This window comes from Spinacia oleracea, chromosome 4 (genome assembly GCF_020520425.1).
Source record: "Spinacia oleracea cultivar Varoflay chromosome 4, BTI_SOV_V1, whole genome shotgun sequence".
Classification (NCBI taxonomy): domain Eukaryota; kingdom Viridiplantae; phylum Streptophyta; class Magnoliopsida; order Caryophyllales; family Amaranthaceae; genus Spinacia; species Spinacia oleracea.
In genome coordinates, this window is record NC_079490.1 from 12337498 (window position 1) to 12359437 (window position 21940).

General features: G+C 35.9%; 2 protein-coding genes and 1 long non-coding RNA gene across 3 annotated transcripts; 2 read left to right on the forward strand and 1 right to left on the reverse strand.

Moving 5' to 3' along the window:
* Positions 1-937: 937 nt before the first annotated feature.
* On the forward strand, positions 938-13058 carry LOC110800472 (uncharacterized). Its single transcript, XM_022005777.2, has 12 exons — positions 938-1138; positions 1338-2727; positions 3314-3321; positions 4079-4251; positions 4938-4998; positions 5084-5182; positions 7602-7696; positions 8687-8800; positions 9423-9490; positions 11416-11526; positions 11783-12026; positions 12702-13058. Exons 2-12 carry the CDS (start codon positions 1463-1465, stop codon positions 12810-12812), a joined length of 2349 nt encoding a protein of 782 aa, XP_021861469.2. The 5' UTR covers positions 938-1138; positions 1338-1462; the 3' UTR covers positions 12813-13058.
* A 641-nt stretch (positions 13059-13699) lies between these two features.
* On the forward strand, positions 13700-14877 carry LOC130459234 (uncharacterized). The gene is made up of 2 exons (XR_008918481.1): positions 13700-14223; positions 14546-14877. It is a non-coding gene; the product is annotated as an uncharacterized lncRNA (long non-coding RNA).
* A 1736-nt stretch (positions 14878-16613) lies between these two features.
* LOC110800480 (uncharacterized) lies at positions 16614-20926 on the reverse strand. The gene is made up of 4 exons (XM_022005785.2): positions 20706-20926; positions 17935-18419; positions 17613-17844; positions 16614-17268 (listed from the first exon to the last, which is right to left on the reverse strand). The coding sequence occupies exons 2-4, from the start codon at positions 18403-18405 to the stop codon at positions 16796-16798; spliced, it is 1176 nt and encodes a 391-aa protein (XP_021861477.2). The 5' UTR covers positions 18406-18419; positions 20706-20926; the 3' UTR covers positions 16614-16795.
* Between the last annotated feature and the right edge of the window lie 1014 nt (positions 20927-21940).

Genomic DNA, 21940 nt, shown 5'->3' on the forward strand with positions numbered 1-21940 from the left:
TATTTTTTTTTATTTTTTTCTTGTATTTTATAGGTTCTTGTTACGATTTATGGAATCATAATACATAATCTATAATCATATAGTATATTACAATATACCGTCGTTGTCACTTGGCTGTTGTTGATCGAAAAAAAAAACATCACCATATATAGTTCTCTTCTACAATTTCATCCACCCAGTAAACTGTAGCAACTGAAACTGATTTAGAATAGGTAGGTTAAATTTAATAATTTGATTGAGCATTTCATCAAAAATCTTATATGCATTGCAAAGGGAAGTTTATCTAATAAAAGATCCAGTTTATCAAGTCGATTAAAAATATAAAATATCCTATTTATAAAATAGTCGATTAACAATGGTTGTATTCCACAAATTTATTTTTGTAAAATAGGATGAAGCAAACTGCAACAAAACTATATTTTCTTTAATTTTTTGATGAACAATAATGGCAAGGTTTCTCTGTTTAACAATGACAGAAAATGGAAGGAGATGACAGAAGGTAAACGTCAATTAAAATTTGACTTGGCGCTTAACAAGAGAAGCTTTGGAAAAATAAATCCCGCTCAATTGTGAACAACCGCCCATTTATATGTTTTCAATGCCCAATTTCCCTCTCATTTCTTAGTGAGATTGTTGAAGTGTCAAAATAATATTAATAGTGTACAAGATACCTTTGCACACCACGTGTACTTCTAGCTTTTTCCCTGTTAATAGTTAAAGTGTTACATTAAAGACTGCTCATTGTGAAAAATTGAGGAACATTATAAAACGGATGGAATAATAATTTATAAATCCGCTAATCGCTAGACGCTAGACGCTAGTGTATCATTTCGGCATTTCCCCTTTTTTTTTTCTTTGTCTCCGAGGCTCTAAGCTGATGTCATACACATCTGCTATTTCCTTGGCTTGGCTCAGGCTTCAGGGCTAAATTTGGCAAAAACAAAAATTTAATTACAAAAAGATCAAATTATTATCGGACTAGAAACCATTAAACACCATTATACTCCCTAAATATATATACTCCCTCTTTATAATTTAATCAAGTATTTCCCTCAAATTCTCAAAAAAGCGCAACTTCTCAAAAATTTCAGCAACAATTCATTAAGTTTTAATCCAATCTAGGGTTTCTTCTCAACAGGTACAATTTATACTCAATTAATCTCACTTGGTTTATTTTGTTTAATTTTAGCATTTGGGTTTCTTTACATTATACCTAAATTTGCAATCTTGACGGTTCTTTTGCAATTAAAATTCCTTAATCTTGGGACCTTTGATTGATTTCTGCTCATTTGGTTGAGAATTTGAGTTCTTTTTTTTCGTTGGATTGCGTTTTTCAGTTGGAATTTGCTAAATTTGGTTATTATTACATTGGGGAAGAAGTATTGTGTTGCTTGTTGTAAGGTGAGTGAGTGACTGGGTGGGTGAAGGGGAGAATTGGAGGTGGTTGAATTAAAGAAAGCAGATGAGTGGTGCTCCAAAAAGAGGGGGGCATGAGGAAATGCGGCCGGGCTTTGGGGGTGAGGAGGAGGAAAATTCTGGTTTTCCAAGGGTTAATTATGGGGTAGTTCAGGAATCTACTAGACCTGGGTTGTTACCCCGTCCGGAGTTCCGTGATGCGGAAAGACGATCCCCTATGCAATCACATTCGATGTATAAAATGCCTTCGTCGTCTATGACTGATCCTCCACATACTAGTCATCCGATTGCGGGGCCTGAGATTAGGGTGGATTCTAAAGAGATTAGAGAAAACAAGGGTGGGGAGAGTAATAGGGATGCAAAAGTTGAGTTCAGAGAGGGGCATCATCAGGTTGTCAAGGCTGAGAAGGAAAGCAGGGGGGATGAGAGTAAAGAAGGGAAGTATGAGAGAGAGGGTCGTAGTGATTCGAAGAGTGAAGTAAAGGTGGAGAAGGATGTTTATGGAGGGGCAGGGAGTCATCCCAACTGGAAAGAGCAACATAGAGGTAAAAAACATCCTGATATTCCTATTGGAATGCCAAACTTTTGGATGAATGTGCCTCAAATGCGTCCCAAATTTGAGGTTGCCAGGGATGCTACTGCAGCATTTCGTGAAATAAGTGAGGCTGTAGGAGAGAATAGAGTTGACCTCAAAGGTGACGAAAAATACAAGGAAAAAGAGAGGAAGCGTAAAGAAGGGAAGCACCATGATTGGCCAGAGAGTGACAAAGATAGGAGTGATTACAAGAGTAATGTCCAAGTTGGTACTACCAGTAATAATGATTTCAAGGAAGTAATTAGAGAAGAAAGGGAATCTGACCAATGGGGGAGGGAGAGAAAAGATATCCTGAAAGAGAAAGAAAGACCAAAGGAAAGAGAAAAAGATCATGGTGACAGAGAAGGTCGTGGTGTTGGGGAGAAAGAAACTTATCAGAATGAGAAAGAGATAGCAGAGAAAACAGCTGTACAAGAAAACTTTTCTGTGGAACAAAAGAAACCAACTGAATCTTGGAGAAATATGGAAAGAGAAGCTAAAGAGAGGAGGAAAGAGAGAGATGCCGATATAGAGGGAGAAAGACCTGAGAAGCGCAGTAGGGTCTATGATAAAGAATCGGACGAAGTGGGTGCCGATGTTGACGGGCTTACAGACAGAGAAAAAGATTCCTTTGGTTTTGCAGTACAGCAGCGGAAGAGGATGCTTCGCCCGAGGGGCAGCCCCCAAGTTGCTAATCGTGATGGACGTTTCAAGTCTCGTGGTCAAGATGGAGAAGGGTAAGTCCTATCCCCTATTTCTAGAAGCATCAGTTAGCTGTTAGTAACGCTTTTGATTGCTTCACTGATTTATAATTGTGGTCTTTGATCTGATGTTGTGCAAATGATGTTATTTGTTATGACTGGTTGTTGTTTCCCTTTTTAGATTACTGTTATTAATTTGATTTTGAAAAATGCAGATATATGAATGAATCAATAAAATTTAATAATCCGGTGCCACATGTTTGCAGAACAGTCAAGAATATTGGATGTTTCGATATATAGTAATTGTTTGTATTTTTAAATTACATGGAAGATCTGGCTTGTTAAACTCCCCTTCTCTTAATTGCATGTAGGATGCCGGTGCATTAGTTTTATTAATTTTTGAAGTAATCTTGTCTAAAATATCTAGAAGCTTCTTGCGAGAAGGTGAAGGTCCTTAATGAGGGTGGGGTGTTAAAGCTAAATTCGGTGATTACTGTTATTTCCATTATAGTCCCATTGTAGATATGAGTAAGATTGTCTTTATTTTTGAGGTAGACCTATCAATTTTTTTAATATCTATGTTATGCTGAAGGCTGATCCTCTTTTTATGCTTTCTTTGCAGGTCTCAAGGTATGCTAATATGTTGCTGTTAGATTTATTAAAGAAGGATTCCCTTTTCTTTGCCAAAGTCATTGTGGCAATAAGCCATGACATGCTGTTGCTGGGTGTCCTCTTTTCCCTTTATACTGTGTTGCTAATCTTTCTGTCAAAAATTGACTTAAACTTGAACTTCTGTAGTTGGTAGGAGCATTCAGGTTAGCACATGGCGGGTTTTGCAAATTATGACTTTGGACATTCATAATAGCCTAAGGAATGAACTAGTATCATCAATATTATACTTTCATCATTACTTTGCAGCTGATGGGTTATTATTTACGTTGCTAGTTTTGTAAACGCAGACTATGATTGCATTGTAAGGAACTGACATTTTTGGATTTGATTGTATCCTTCTTTTGCCTTTCTGGATTTCCTTATTGTCCTGATTGATGCAACATTTGTGATCCTCCTTCCCCTCCCCCCCCCCCCCCCCCCCCCATGTTCTTAAACTTAATAAACGGGTCATGAGAGGTGGTACTGGCATATTTGCAGACTGTCTTGTCTTCAATCTAAATCTCTAACAGCATAAACACTGTCTGGCATTATTTTATTTGTTTGCCAATCATCATTAAACAGTTGTTAGGGACTTAGGGTTTGTACTATGTAATGACTTTGGTTCATTTCTCACTGTCTGTCAAAGATAATTACATTTTCTTTTGTTCAAAATAATTACATTTGGATTAATGGAAACTCATAGATTTGTATATATCCACTGAACTCTTTTTCATAGGTAAACCTGAGGTCTCTACTATTTACAAAGTTGGTGAATGCATGCAAGAATTGACGAAATTATGGAAGGAATATGAATCATCTCAGGCTGATAAAAACAGCGATAAATTATCTAATGGCCCTACTTTGGAAATCAGGATTCCTGCTGAACATGTAACTGCTACAAACCGTCAAGTAAGTTTGTTATTTGTAACTGATGATATTTGTGTCTACTCCAGAATCATGAGGATCTAGTATCCGTTTTTCATTTTAATAGTTGTATCAGTGACTGCACTAGTAATAGCTGAAATAAATCGGAGTATGCCATAGTTTACATCTCTAGCATTGGTAATTGCTTCAGGACAATCCCCTTCCCAAACAGTGTTCATATGCGAAATTAATTGTCAAGGCTAATGTTGACGAACTTTGTTTTAAAGAAAATTGACATGTAATTCATGTTATGTGATGAAAATGTTAATAACAAATTGATTACTATCTGATTTATTGATGGTCCGTAATCCTCCTCTGATTCTTGAAATCAGTGTTCCATCTGTTAATAGTATGTAAATTTGTGAATGGGTTGATTGGCGAGTCACAATATGTTATTATGAAAACGCTGGATCAATTGGCAATTTGGCATATGTGGTTAGCAACACACTTGATGAGTTTCTGGAGTATAATCTGTTTTATAGTCAAGTTTCTCTTGGTTGCTCGAGTGTCGGATGATTTGTTTTATTGCTCTTGTCAACGATATCTTACAGTCCAACTTTTTTACAGTCACCAATTTTTTTTATTCTAGTGTGTAAATATGATATTCCCTTTATTTTGTTGATATCTTGCTTGTTCAAGTGTTATACTCATTAATGTGCTTTTTGGAACAGGTTAGGGGTGGACAGCTTTGGGGAACAGATATATACACCGATGACTCGGATCTTGTTGCGGGTAGGTCCTTTGATAGTATTTATAGAGCTGCTAGATGTATCAATATATTGAGGAGACACGTAAACTGAACACATTGCTTTTTCAGTTCTTATGCATACAGGTTATTGCCGGCCGACAGCATCTCCTCCTCCAGCAGCTATTCAAGAGTTACGTGCAACAATACGGGTTCTACCTCCACAAGATAGTAAGTCTAAAGAGTAAAGATTCACAACTTGGAATTGTTTCAAATGTCAATAAAATATTCGCATATTTTAAATGACTGGATTTATAATCTATCTGAAGTTATCTCCCATTTGTTGGTTACAACAGTGTTCCTTGATATTAGTTTTGTGTATGATAAATGTTTGCATAAGTTCCTATATGGGATAATTTTTGGTTGAAAGTTGAAACACATGTGTAATAGTGAGATTTAAGTCAGATACTAATAGGGTTTAGGAAACCTCTGCATTGGCTTTATAATTTATTGAAATTGTTAATTTATTCCTGACTTCTGGTTGCATAAAATATGCTTCTATGTGATTAAGCTCTGGACATGCTTTCGCTCTGTGATTTTTGGATTTTTCCTATTTTGTACTACCAATAACCACGTTGTTGCGACTCTTGTGAGTGATCATTGTTTTGTCACTGAAAGAACTTTAATATTTAAGGATTAGAATATTCAGTTAGTGCATATTTTGAAATTTCAAATGTTTAATCACTTAGCCAACATAAACTTCTGACTTCAGTTTATACACCTTATTTACATATATTTCGGCCACGTTTCCGCTGAATTGTATATTATATCTTTTATTCTTGTTGTACTTGTACTACTTTTAGGAGGTAAACTACGCAAATTAGTTTGTTAGAAATTTGTGACATTAGAGACATAGGAAAATATATTAGTGTGATATATTTTCCATATTTATATTAGTAATATACACTGATATATTTTCCATATTTATACTAGTAATATAGAATATATGAAAATATTATATTTTTGGTAATTAGATTATGTTAAAGTATTGATATTAGAATTTTTTTTTGACATAAGTATTGATATTAGAATATTATCTAATTAGGAAATTTTTAATAATTTTCCTGTATCTCTATTTTATTTTCCATCAAAACAAAAAAAAATAAAAAATTCCTATTTCCTATATCTCTAACATCTCAAATCTCTAACAGGGAGCTACTTAGAGCTCTGAGGATTTAGCTTTCGCAGTTGACCTCCACACTCAAGGGATAATCATCTAGGCTGTAAACATCTATAACGCCTCGTGTTTTTAATATTTCTAAAAAAGTCCTGCTTAAATTTTGCAAACCATTCAACAAGAAGCTTCTCAGAGTAATTTTCTTTCATTTGACACTAATTATTTTCCAAGATTTTTTAAAACCAATTGATGGTTTGTGGTACATGTTTTTATCATTGCTGGACTGGACATGTTGTCATGTTCACTTTCCAAACTGTTCCTTTTTATATGTTTAAACAAGTATAGTGTTTAGGTACATGTTGCACTAAAAGGTTTTTTTGTAATGTTACTGCTTACTTTTTGAGTGTTACAAGGTATGTTTATAATTTACTGCTTACCTTTTTGAGTGTTGTTAATGGGAATTTTAGTTTGAAAATGTTTTAAAATGGAAGAGAGATAGATCTATTAACAGGGATTCTAATTTGGAAATGTTAATCCAGCTTTTTCCCCGCGGTATTAACATAGTAAGTTGGACCATCCTTGTCAAAGCATATGGCTGTCTTTTATTGAACACTTTTGGTATGAAGTTGTGCTATAATCTCCTTGTTGTGGAACTGTTGTTTCACGTGAAGGTGTCACGTGTGCGCGAGCGCAAGATGATTTCCTATCAACTAATTTCAAATTGTCACTTCAGTTACAAAATTAGAGCAATGTGAAGCGAAGTGTTTGCCCACGGAATATATTGGATGGCCTTTTGTCTAATGATGCTGCGGGTTTTGAGTTGCTACTCACCTTATCTCATCTCTTCTTTGACTCTCCCTTCCCCGATTTCTGTTATATTTCCCTGTTTCTTCCAACTTTTGCTCAAACTTATACCCTCCCTTCCTTTGGTACTAGCCGTGAATACAACCCATTCCTTTTCTCTCTCTTAAGATATACAAAGACATGCAATTCTGGACGAAAGATTAACCCACCAAATCTCATCCTGTCTCTTTTCACTTCCTTTTGATGAAAAAGATGAGGAGTTCTGATGTATTGAGTTTGAAGTAGATAAGTAGGAAGCAACAGAATTTTGGTAATTGCTGCAGATCTGCTGTTCAAATCCATATTTATGCAGATGTAAAAGAGTGTAACTTTAATAAGAAAGATTTCTGGTTGCTTCTGGTTCTTTCCATTAGGGTCAAGGGGTTTGTCCCTTGCTAGTTTTTGCACGATGATTTGTCTATGTGATATTAGTTGTACTGGAGATCTGTTCTCCCTTTTTCAGCTAGTTAAATTTAACCCTGTTTATTCTAGTCACTTGTGTTTTTCTCATTTGCTTTCTCCATGTACATTGGTGTCTGATACTTTTCTTGGAGTAAGACACACTTAGATGCATCCTTTGTTTTGGTTATTAATAACTGGATCTGACAAGTGAACTTGGGCTTCCTGAAGGTTATGTGTCTACTTTGCGAAACAACGTTCGATCGCGTGCGTGGGGAGCTGCGATCGGCTGTAGTTATCGTGTTGAACGCTGCTGCATTATGAAGGTGTTATTTGCTGCAATCCCTCTTATTTCCCCTTCATTTAATCAAGTTGTTTCACTCTTTATTTCCTTAGGGAGTATCATATTTCTCCATCTAATATTCAGAACTGTCTGTAACTAGGTTTATATTTATTGTATGGAAATATCAACCTCGTGACCTTTATATGGACTTAAAGAAGAAGAAAAGAAGTTCCTGGGTGGGGGAAGGGTGGGGTTTTCTTGTGTGTTCCCATGGCACACAGCAACGATAATTAGACACCTATGACGCTTGAGGTCTTGTGTACGATAGGTTACAGGTTAGAATCCCCCCTCCCCCACTTATAGTTTGTAATTTTCAATGCCCTAGTGGCTCATCCGGGCCAAAAAAAGTAATAGTGACAAAAAGATACTAAGTAATGCTAGTGTCAGTTACTTCAGCTTTAATTAAGATCTTGACGAAAAGAGGTCTCGTTTACACATCATAGTGTCAATGGAATATAATCGTTGATTGACTTATTCAATTAATGATTTCTATCTAAATCTGGTATGTTGTAATCTTGTAACAAAGCACCATCTAAAAGATATCCTATTAAGATTGTATTTAAAATGAATCGTATTGATTTGGCTCACAAAATCATCAATTTTAGTTAAATATCACGAAATCTTGAATCTTGTTGATTGCTTTACTTATCCGAAAATCCTCTGGCAAGAATAAAAATCTCCACCAAAATTGTGTACTGTAATCCACCAATTCTGCTTGATTAGAAACGAAGTTGATCTCCAAGACTGATTTTGGGGAGGTTGGGTAAGGATTCAAATCAGTTAGGATACATATCCTATCTAAATAGGTTGAAAATCCATGAGGAGAACTAAATCATATGAGATTTAGTTTGGATCAATTAAGGACCAGATGGCATCATACTTGCAGTAGATAGGATCTCACTCTCAGAACAGAAGCTTTATATGTCAGTATTAATTGGTTTGGTTGTTTTCTACTTTCTGTGTTTTATTTCAGAAAGGCGGTGGAACCATTGATCTTGAACCGTGCCTCACACATACATCCACAATTGAGCCTACCTTGGCTCCAGTTGCCGTGGAGCGTTCGATGACAACTAGAGCTGCAGCCTCGGTAAATTCCTCTTTGGTGTTTTCCTACATGCATAATCTTGTTAGCATACAATGAAATTTGCAGCATTAAACTTGTTTATAAGCTGTAATTTAATCTTGTAAAGCAACCAGCCAATTACTGTGACATTGATCAATTATTAGTGTTTAGGAATCACTTTAATGTAGAAATTTATGGCAAGGTAAATTAGAGAAAACTTTGGAAGTACTTTGGTTTACTTGTTTTGTTGTTTAATATGGTAAACTTATTGGAAAGTAAATGATTTACCCAGCTTTTCATTGATTAGCATGCAAGCAATGAAATTATGTAAAAATGCACATGTAAAATGTTTTGTTTAATATTTTCTTAATTTTTCACGAACTTTTCAGCATTGTTTTTTTTTTTTTTTTTGATAATTAACTTTTCAGCATTGTTAGGGGGAGTTCTAACTGTTCTATGGAAAATAAATTAAACCAAATGTAAATAGAGGATTTCCTCATACTTCTTCAGTTTTACTTGTATATTTTTCTTCCCAAGGTATTTAATTAATCATAATCTTGTTGAACAATATTGAAGAATTTAGAAATCCTCCCGAGTCTGATTATCTTGCTGAACAATAATGATTGTGGTTATTTTCTTTTTTCAGAATGCATTACGACAGCAAAGATTTGTCCGGGAAGTCACAATACAATATAACCTATGCAATGAACCTTGGTATACCATCTTACTTGTGAATACTGGAGTTTAACATTTAACATACTTGCTCTCATGTATGTTTGTGAAGTGTGTGTGCCTGTGTTAGGGTGTATGCTCTAAGTGTAGTCGATTGCCACGCAGTAGGTTAAAGTTTCTTAATCAATACACTTTCCCATATCAATGTCCCACTTTCTACTGTCTCATCTCAGCACACGCGTTCCTAAACAGTAATTTAATGTACTTCATCTGGAATTAACGCCCAACTTTGACCATTATTAACTCTAATTACTTATTAGTAAAAATTATGAAAAGTTGATATTTGAAAAATATATGTTGAAGCAAATATAATAAAATCCAACAAGACTATGTTTTTATGTACTTAATACAAGAACTAAGGAAGGTCAAAGAGAAATATGTGATAGTGCACGAAAGTCAATTTGGAACAACCAGTCTATAAAAAGCACAAAGCGCACTAAAGCGATTTGAGTCCTAGAGCCTAAGCTCTTGCGCGTCATCCAAGTGAAGTGCACTTTTTAAGAATTAAGGGTTTCTTTACTATTATGCATATATATCTTACTAAAATAACCACAAAAATATGTAAACATCAGATTTGCTTCCAAAAATATATTACTCTTTGTTTTAACAAAAATAAAGCATATAACATAATGTTTATCACGAAGCTAGGGCCGACTGATGTGTGATTGCTGTCTTCTTTTCATCTTTTTCCTTTTCTTTTGGACTCTTGGCCCACTTTCTATTGTTAAGGATAAATATGGTGTGGTGCAAAACACAATAACAACATAAAAAAGGAAGCTTCCAACGTAAAATAAAAAAGGAGAAAAAGATTTTCAGTGAAACGCAAAAAAACACGCTTCGTACGCTGCGGCGTGCTTCGCCTAGGCATACGCTTCTTTAAACACTGGTCCGAAACTCCGAACAACTAAAAATGAATGGAGGAAGCACAATTTATCTACCATTTTTCCTACAGTGCCCTATGTTAGGATTCAGCATGCAACTGTATTTGTACAATTAATTTTACAGTTATTTTGTAGCATCATTTTTCCGGCACTTCATGCGGTATCTTTCTTAATTTGTGTGTTTAGTCAATGAGGCTTTTTATAAAGGACGTAGGGATTACTTGGTTTGATGCTTGGTTTTGTTTATCAAGCACTTTAACAAAATTCATTCGTGTCATTTTGTGTCCTTGTCGATTCTGAGTTTCAATCGTCTGTACCTTAAGTTGGGAATTCTAAATTTTAAAGAAGACAAAGTTCTCGTGTATCTATGGAAAGATATCAGTTTTAAACATATATACCCAAGTTCACATGATGTTCAATGTTGTATTATGCTATAAAACAAGAATACCCACATGACATAGCAATAATAATGAGTAAACAACCTACTGTAGATCCCACAAAGGCAAGGTTTTAGGAAGACTTTGATGTAGCCTTACCCTAACTAGGTGAACTGGTAATAAAACTGTCTAAAAGTTGTACACACAGAAAATTCGAAACAAATTAGTGAGGTCTTTTAAAAACACAAAGTATTTACAGAAATACCCGCATAATAGACTTCATTATTGTTTTATCTTCCATGGTTATGTAAGGAACATAATGTCTGCTGTAAGATAAGGCTCTCGAGACTTTGAAAATTCTCAAATGTGAGTGAATCAAGCTGGCAAGTTGTGCACTTGCTTAATCATGTCCAATAATTGATTTTCGCCATGTTTGCCGTTCGTTTTTTAATGTCAACTCATTTAAAATGTTACTTGTGTGGAAATACTGCTCATGGTATGTTAATCTAAAAGTGGAGCCTGCCTGCTTTCTTCATCTTCTTGCTCGGTCGTTACTCGTTTGGAATAAAGATTTGTTCATATCGTTTCCCTCAAAATAAATAAAAAAAAAGATTTGTTCATATCGTGATGTCCTATTTTTTATTTCCAGGATCAAATACAGTATTAGTATTGTAGCTGACAAGGGCTTGAAGAAGCCATTGTACACATCAGCACGCCTGAAGAAGGGAGAAGTTCTCTATTTAGAAACTCATTCATGCAGGTAATATATTGTCAATACTACTTCTCCAATGAGCATTCTTGTTGGTCAATGCTGTGTTTGGTTATATAATTTTACAGCAAACATTGTATTAATTGACGAACTCATAATTGGTATACTGCCCAAATACTTGTACCGTTTTCCATCGCGCTGGCAATATTTTTTGACATGCAGTTAGTGAAAGAATTACCCCCTTCCCAAGTTGCATCTATTGGTACTAACATTGTTGGCATATTTTTATGGCATGTTGATATTGTAGGTATGAGCTCTGTTTTACCGGTGAGAAGACTGTTAAAGCTCCATGGCCTCCATCTGTCTCACAGACGCATGAAGCGGAGTCAGATAAGCCTCAGAATCATGTTCCTTGCGCAAATGGTGAACGAAGTACCGCAGAAGGTGATAACATGGTAGTAGACATGTTCCGGTGGTCGAGGTGTAAGAGGCCTCTTCCGCAGAAGTTTATGAGATCGATTGGGATCCCTCTGCCTCTTGAACATGTGGAGGTAACTATCTTCCTTTTGTTTTATAAAGATCCACATCTTATTTAATATAATATGTTGTAGGGATGGTTAATTCAGTTGCATGATTTAACTCTTGTTCTTGACTTTAAATTGGTGACTTTGATTTCATTTGCTAGTCTTTAAGTGGACTGCAATAGCCCTCCACTTGATGCTTAGAGTGCTTACAGAATCTTTATCTGGCTTAATCACAGGAAATCGGAATTTATTTATTTTGATGCAAAGGGAATTCGAAAATTCTCATGAATAGTTTATTAGAATTACAGACTCGCCATTCTTATGCGTGCCTCTGGTTTGCACCTCCAGGTTGTGCTATTGGGTGTCCATTGTCCTCTTTTGTTGTTTTCTGTTTAACCTGGGACTCTGCGTGCTTAGTGGTCGACGAATATGATATGTTATTCGGACTCTTCATTTTACTTTTTTTTTTTTGGTTGGTAAGTACCCACGTGTTTGGTTGCTCGAACAGTTGACACTTTATTTTGGATTAAAAAAACATAGAAATTTCTCGAAAATAGCTCTGACACTGATAACTGATATAAGTACCGGAGTTGAATAACATATTGTGTGCACTATTCATGCAAAGGATATTTCCGGTGTTAAAACTCATTGTTGAGTGCATATATATATATATATAAATGATTTACCCGTCTTTTTTAACAGGTATTGGAGGAGAATCTTGATTGGGAAGATGTGCAGTGGTCTCAGACTGGTGTTTGGGTCGCTGGAAAAGAATACCCGCTTGCAAGGGTGCATTTTCTATCTCCAAATTAGCCGTTGCCTCTGTTAATCTTATTACCTGTTGTAAGTCAATCTGGGATTGAAGTAGCCAATATCGATAGGATAGGGTAGGGGGTTGTAACTTGTAATATAGCTTAAGTTTACGTAGGTGAATTTCAAGTTGCTTGTTATTCTTTAAGGCGTCGTTTTGCTGTTGTTCTGGGTCGTGTTATTATTGATGTTGAGTCGATATTAATACTTTGAGGTAGTTAATAAATTCAAGTTTGATATCGTTTCCCAGCGGCCGTGTTGGTTCTCTAGCTTTTCCCGAACCTTATTCCGAGACAATAGAAAGCATAAAATCAATTTTAATCCATTAAAATAAATTTCAATCAGTAAAATTATTGTTGATTAATAAATTTGCGCTTTAAAATGTGTCCAAAATATGAAAAATTTGACCATATATTAAAACAAACATTATCATGAGAATCTGTTACATTTTTTCTCGGTGTTTATTTTCAAAATATCACCATTTTTTATATGTAATACTTCCTCCATTCTTTTTTAAATGACACAATTATTTAGGCACGTTTGCCAATGCATGATTGCAAACATTAATATCTCTAATTTTGGAAAAGAAAAAATTATAAAAAGTTGATATTTAAAAAATATTTATTGAGACGAATGTGATATGACCCCATACGACTAGACCTGTCAAACGGGTCGGTCGGGTCGGGTTGTAAAAAATTCGGATTTTTCATGAAATACCCCTGAATTTTTGCAAAATTCACCAAATGCCCCTCGACTTTCAGAAATTCACCAAATGCCCTCCACTTTTTAACAAATACACAAGATACCCTTAATGAGCATTTTCTGTCAATTCTGTTAGATTACCGTCAACTTTACCCCTAATTAACTCTATTATTCCTAACTTATCTAATTATCCTAATTAAATTAAAAATAGAAAATAAAAAATCCCTTGTGTTTTTCTCTCTCTACCGTTCATTCTCTTTCCCAAATGAAAACCATGGCAGCCATGGCAGTCACCACCATGGTCATCCCCTTTCTCTCTCCTCATCCCCTTCACTACCCCTATTCCTATTCCTTTCCCCTTCACCAACCTATGAAAATAAACAGACCCAATTCGCAGAGCCTTATATACGGGATTTGATCTGGTGCATCACAACTCCATCAAACAAGGTCTTCATCCCTCTGATTGTATCATCACCATCGTTAATCGTGAATTTCCATATGTTGTTGTTTTCATGGTTGTTGCTTATAAGTTTGCGGTGGTGAATATGTTGCCAGAAACTGTAACAGTGATACTAAAATTGGAGGTGGGGCTGCATTGAAGACCCGCTTGCCGCGGCTGTTACGGCTGTGCTCCGATCGATTTTCGTCTTCCCCTGCTTTTTCCGCCGATGCACCTCCTCTCCTTCTCAATTTTTCGGCACCGCCGCAGCAGGTTGGTTGTCGGTATGAGTTGTTGTTGCTTCAATCACCTCTTCATTAATTTCAAGAAATCAAAATCAATTATTGTGAAGGTATATCTTGGAAGATTAATTTGGAGATGAAATTCTCGAATGTCTGTGGAATTGATGAGAGGGATTTTGTCAGTGTTATTGAAAGGGACTAAGGGTAAATTAATTAGTTGAAGTAACCCAATTGCACTCCTCCTCTCCAATTGTATTTATGGTTGATTTAATTTCCAGAATTTTAGTTCTCTCTCCATATGTTCCCTGAACTTGTGAGGGTTTGTTTGATTTTTTTTCCCCAAAATTTGTAAGGGAAAGAGGAGAGGAAGCTCAGAAAATCAGAGAAGTTGCAGAGGCAGGCACATGCGAGGTAGGAGACGACAGTAGACATATCGATGGTGTGGCAGGGATTAGACACATCCATGGAAGAAGGAGAAAGGGAAGATCCATGGAAGAAAGAGAAAGGGAAGATAAAAGGGGCGAGGAGGAAGGTTAGTGGTGGGTTGGCAGTTGATTTTTTTTAATAGTAAATTAGATTAATTAGGAGTTAATTAGTTTAGTTAAGAAAAAAGTTAACGGAAAAGTTAACGGAGCTGACGGAAAATCTTCATTAATGGCATATTGTGTATTAAGTTTATGAATAAGGGTATCTTGTGCATTTGTTAAAAAGTGGAGGGCATTTGGTGAATTTCTGAAAGTCGAGGGGCATTTGGTGAATTTTGCAAAAATTCAGGGGTATTTCATGAAAAATCCGTAAAAAATTACTTTCGGGTTCGGGTTGAATCGGGTCGGTCACTTTCGGGTTCGGGTTTGCAAATGCTTGTTCGGGACCCAGAACTTTCGGGTTCGGGTTGACCCAACGGGTTGAGAGATTTTAAAACGCGCATTATATTTTCATTAATTTAGGTTATAAATATACAAAATATTGGCACAAATTAACAAATTTTCCTACGAAAGTTTATATTTAGTCAAATTCAACCATAAAATGGCGTATAATTAAAATTAAAATCATATTACACACAACAATAGTAAAAACAACGTGTCAATTATGCTTAAATTTTCTCATAATCTCATTTATTACTATAAATACAATGATTTTCAATCGGTCGGGTCCAAAACGGGTTCGGTCGGGTTTTGACCCATTCCTTTTCGGGTTGCTCGGGTTCGGATAAAATCGGGTTACGGGTCACAAAATCTTGTTCAGGACCCAATATTTTCGGGTCGGGTTCGGGTCGGTTTTCGGGTCGGGTCGATTTTTGACAGCTCTACATACGACTATGTTTTTTCTTAAGTATAAACCACAAAATCAAGTCAAAGGAGCTTGTGTGAATAGTGTCCAAAATCCAATTGTGTCATATAAATAAGAACAGAGGAAGAACAAGATTGGGCAAACCTAGTACTTAGACCTGTCAAATGGGTCGGCCGGGTCGAGTTGAGTTGTAAAAAATTACTTTCGGGTTCGGGTTGAATCGGATCGGTCGCTTTCGGGTTCGGGTTTACAAATGCTTGTTCAAGACCCAGAACTTTCGGGTTCGGGTTGACCCAACGGGTTTAGAGATTTTAAAACGCGCATTATATATTCATTAATTTAGGTGATAAATATACAAAATATTGGCACAAATTAACAAATTTCCTACGAAAGTTTATCTTTTGTCAAATTCAACCATAAAATGGCATATAATTCAAATTAAAATCATATTACACACAACAATAGTAAAAACGTGTCTATTATGCTTAAATTTTCTCATAATCTCATTTATTACTATAAATACAATGATTTTCAATCGGTCTGGTTCAAAACGGGTTCGCTCGGGTTTTAACCCATTCCTTTTCGGGTTACTCGAGTCATAAAATCTTGTTCAGGACCAAATATTTCCGGGTCGGGTTCGGGTTGATTTTCGAGTCGGGTTGCTTTTTGACAGCTCTATTAGTACTCTATCTTGTCAGCATCTATGCGCTTTATAATTCAGAAGTCCGAACAGTTATCCTTGAATGCACGGCCTCACTCTATATACTCCCTCCGTCCCGGAATACTTGACCTGTTTTCCTTATCGGGCCGTCCCTTAATACTTGACCTGTTTCTAAAAATGGAAATATTCTAACAATATTATATTATTTCTCACTCCATCCCTATTAACCCACCTACCCCCTACTCCATACAAAAAATAATTAAAAATTCAACCCCTACTCTCCCCCAACCCACCTCTTAACCCACCTCCTACTAACTACATTAAAATAATACCCCACTATCAACTACTACCTATTAAATTAAATAAGTCAATTCAAGTTCCTTAAACCCTGTGCCGGTCAAACCGGGTCGAGTATTCCGGGACGGAGGGAGTACTAAACAAAGTTTAACCTGCCAATTACACCCTCTATATAGTTTTATAGCTTCAGGAAGTAAATTGCTCAAGAAAAACTGTAAGAGCTGGCCAACTTAGTGAGAAACTGAGAATAAATCTACATAATCAAGATTCTGCCAAATTACTTCTTCAAATGTTGTATTTCTGTACAAAAGGATGGTTACTGGCATTAAACTCCGTCAGAACTGATGCAACAGGTTCACCATTCATTCCATTCATTCAAGAAATCATTCCACATAGAAGTTGCAATTGAGTCTCTTAGCAACATACCCATTTGCTCTTTTAATGGAGATCCTGACGGCATATCAAGCAGATCGTCATAATCTGGAGCTTCTTCCACAATCTGTTCTTCAACACTTGAAAATAACCAATCATTGCAATCTTCTTGCCTGATAAAATTGTGAATAACACAAGCAGCAATGACAATGTCTCTTTGAACTTGAAATGCATATTGAGGGGCAAGTTTCAGAATAGGAAATCGTTCTTTCAACACATGGAAAGACCTCAAGATTGCTTGTCGTAGGGTTGAATGCCGGTGATTAAAGAGCTCTTGCACATTTCTTGGTAGACAGTTAGCGCCTTTGAACTCGTGATTACAGTATCGGACTCCTTGAAATGGGGCGATAAATCCTTCCATGTTTAAGTAGCTTGTATCAACAAGGTAGTATTTACCTGCACTACATAATCTTCAGATAAACAAACTGCGAGAAATAAGGTAAATACTAAATAATCCATCTGTCTCATCTCAGGATTAAACTTGAGTTGGGGCACAGAGATCAAGGTGAAAAAGAGAGAAGAAGGGGGATACATGGGTGTGGGTCCAAACTTAAATAAGGCCATTTTCTTTTTGGCTTAATTGCAGTTTCAGGACTTATTTGGCAGTTCAGCTCAACTAAAATAACAGGGCCTAAGTAGATGAAGAGAAAGAAAGTGGGTGGAGTAGAATGAGATCCTTTTTCAGCCTGAGCTTAGACAGAGGGAATAGTATAAAGCAGTCAGATAAACAAGAACACCACCTTCAGGAATGTGAGGAAAATTCTGATCTGGATCATCAAGAACGGCTTGCAGTACACGAGAATCTGATACCGAACCTTCCCATCCAGGATATATAAACATAAACTGCAGATCAAAAGTGCAAGCTGCCAAAACATTCTGTGATAGAAAACCTATCTTGTTACGGAATCGAGTTTGATCTTTTGCTGGCACATTTGCAGGAATGTGCATGCAATCTATTACCCCAATGCAATCCTGAGGTAGAAAGAGAAGGGATTAAGTTAATGTGCGTATAATGGTTTCAACTTCCAAAAGAATTGACACTGCAGTGTTTCAAAAGCATACTTTGAAATATGGAAAGTGTCTTCTGCTACCAAAGATCTGTAGGGGTGTGTTAATTGGCGGTGCCTGTAAGAACTCACGAGACAATGACTTGATGGCCTTCAAAACATTATTGAAATGCCTGCTTATGGTCTCTCCAGAATGCTGAAACCTGTCTTGAATAACTCGATTACGCTCATTATGCCCAATTATGTTCAAAAAGATTGCTAGTTGCTCTTCAATCGACACCCCAGCCGTATCACGAAGCATACCTCTTTGTCGAAAAATGCCACATAATTTATGGAAAACATGTTTATCCATCCTCAGCATTTCACGACATTCATCTTCTGGCCCCTCCATTAGTTCGGTCATGTATTTAGGTCGATTAGGCAACAGACTATGTTGAGGCTGCTTGTTTATGCTATTATGATAATAGTGTCCAACTGCAGCAGCAACTAGTTCCATCTCATCCAATTCTATATCAAAATCCTCCATGCCTGCTGAGGTATCTGAAGACATTGCATAACACAATAGATATTTATAGCAAAAAGAAAATCAACAATGAAACATTCTCCAAGTAGAAATTCTATCATTTATAATTCTTCATGTACAAAATTTCATCTCTTTAAAGTTCAAAAGCGTTTCCATAATGGTGGGCATATGAGGAATTTACATTACGCGTTCCATACTATTGACAAAACTTTAACCACAAAACTACTCTGTAGTTAAACTAAATGTTAAGCTAGAAGCTAAAGGTTAGTACTTAGCAAATCTAAAAAGAAAACGTCTCATTTAGGACTTGACAGCCGCAGATTCCACCCACTATCAACAAACGAGCTCACTTAATAAAAATAAGATAATCCCTTGAAAGGATTAATAAATCCATATAGGTCCTATTGTAGCTAAAGAAGCAATCACTCATATGGTTTTACCACAGTATTGGTTCTGCACTTCCCCTGCAACCACATCAATCTTCTTTCACTTTTCAGCGCTATAAAAGTCTCTCGTGCAATAGAATTCTCAAATAAGTCCAAGGCAAGAAAATAGAGGCGCTGATCAACTCCTTGCATTTCATCCAAGACTTTGATACATTTGCTTATAGAAAACTGATCATCCTTCATCATTGCAGCAGCTCTCATCTTAGACGCAGCAGCTATTTCTAGCATAGCGTCAACTATGGCATCACCTGCTGCCTTGCGACTTCTTTTTTGATGTCCTGAACTTGATGGAACAGCAGATTGACGCTTGTTAATGTTATGTCCATCTACCACATTCATCTCCTCTCCAGAGCCAGAGGACCCATCCTCATCCACTGAGTTTAATGGTGCATTAGGATAAAGAGACATCTTCAAATCCTTAGGAATGTCAACAACTGTCTACACCCCAATCACAAGGATAAAGTCCATAATTATTTCAAATCAAAGTCTTAACCATCACATATACTTGAGCAAAACAATTGCATCCTACGGTCATAATATACAAAAGAAAAATAATGCAGTACAAAAGGGTTTCAAAGACGAGAAAATGAACTTGAAGTTGACTACTATTAAGCCACCAAATCTGGATACTCAGAGCAGCAAAACATGTTTCACTCATACCCCATATATAAAAAACTCACATGATCATAAACTCTTCTTCCTCTGATTACCCAGCAACAAGTTTTCAAAAAAAATTCAGCCTTCTTCCTCAGCCAAATTTTCCTAAACAACCAAGACTATAGCCTAGATACTTTCCGTGGTTAGTGGCGAAAAAATGTCACAAAGGTCCTAAGCAACCTTTCTCTTACTCGAGTCACTTTACTTCCAATACGAAAAACCATTTGTTCCAATACCATTAGGGTGAGTGCAAAAATCTAAGAAGCAAAGAAACTAAAGAATCCAAGAGGGGTGAAACCACACGTTACTGTATCAAACCAACAATTGAAAGTTGAGAACCTGATCTCATTATTTGAGCCATCCAAGGACCACCATCTAGGTGTTTCCAAATGACACTTGACAACAAACTAAAGTCAAACTCATTCAGCAAACTGTTAAATCATGGGCCTTCTCTAGGTGAGTAATGACAATCACCATAAATTCGATAATTGTCATGTAAGCTCCCTTTGGCAGGGCGTAAAACGTTTTTATGGAAAATGATTTTCCCTTTTCAATCATTTTACGTTGTTTGGTTGGACAGCGGATGAAAAACAATTTTTCATAACTCCCTCAAATGTGAAAAACCCTTTTCCATTTGAAAGGGAGGGAAAACCAGTTTGGAATTGTGTATTCCCTTACCGAATGTTTTCCATGGAAAATCACTTTACAATGAAAATATTTTACACCAAACCAAACGGAGCCGTAATGCTAATAATTATTTAATTCTTTTGTTGCACAATTAACATCATACGAATTAACATCCAAACAACAGCAAAAACTTCATCCAAATTGAACCATAATTTAGGATGGGGAAAGTCACAATCATATTTGATATACCATAAAAATATCCATTTGAAAAAATTGACAATTTTGGCATTTTTTCACTTCAATTTAAGAACTATAACAAGGTACATTGTCTAATTTCATCTTTCCCTCGTTCAATTAGAGCAATCAAAACATTAAAAACCCACAATTTAACATGTTAAGGAAATTATTCTCAATTTCCAACTGCCCAATACTTGCGATAAACAAAAGAACTACAAAAACACAATTTTGAGATTTTAGAATTAATATAATCAAATTGCCAAATTCAAAAACAAAAACAAAAAATAAAAAAATATCGCAGGCGAAGAGGAGAGAGAAAAAGGGAACGAGGATTACCTAGAGAAGCGTGATCCAGTAGCAATTACAGGCAGTAGTAAGCAGAAGAGAAAGTTAGCAGGGACAATAATGGCAGCTTAATCACAAATTACTTTGAACAAGTTGGGCAGAGAAAGAGAGAGGGGAAAGGGAGAGAAAGGGTTTAAGCGCCCCTAATTGCGTATTTGCCTCCCAGAATTTGCAAAAATATTGGGCTAGCCGGTTTGGTAGAGTTTGTGTCGTTCTGGCTCTGTTATTATTTACATGACATAATTGGATTATGACCACTGTTCGTATGAGTTCATTTGACTCAATTTTGTGATTTATACTTGAGAAAATGACATAATTGGATTATGACCACTGTTCATATGAGTTCATTTGACTCAATTTTGTGATTTATACTTGAGAAAATACATAGTCGTGTGGGGTCTTGTTAGATTCGTCTCAATAAATATGTTTTAAATATCAACTTTTTATAATTTTTTATTATCTATAATTGAAATATTAGTGTTTAAAATCGTGCATTGAAAAACATACCTAAATAATTATGTCATTAAAAAAAAAACCAGAGGAAGTATAAATTGGACCGAGATGTTATTGGTAGCAGTTTCTGATTGACCTGTTTAATTATGGAGGAAATGAGTTAGATGATTCAATACCCCGCGATATGAAATGAGGTTAAACTGTTAAAGGTTTGATTATCATTACCTTCAAGTTCTTAGACAGTTAGGTTAAGTTTTTGCACGTGTCAAATATAAATTAGACCGAGATTTTATTGGTAGCGGTTTTCAATTTGACCCATTTAATTAAATGAGTTAGATAATTCAATACCCACGATGTTAGATGAGGTTAAGGATTCGATTCTCATTACCGTCAACTTATGATCGAGTATTGACTGATAGTTTCTGCGAGAGCAGAATGGCCAAAGTCAGCCATAAACAACGTAGATCGTGATAGTTTAGAATCAAACCAAGCTAAAAGTTTATAAAAGTATGTGACTTGACTCGTTTTGTAACGAGCGGTTTTAGTATTGTTAGAGTTCGAGTTTTGGTGGAACTGAACTTGATATCAATTTTAATTTCGCTCATGAAAATTAAGAAATATAATTCACATCTTTAATTATTTATTACTAGATTTTAGCCCGTGCGATGCACGGTTTCTATTAAATTGTTACGTTAAAATAAAACTCCTACATATATCAACTGTTATATTTTATATATTAGATTAAATTGATTTTTTTATTTACCACTACAAAA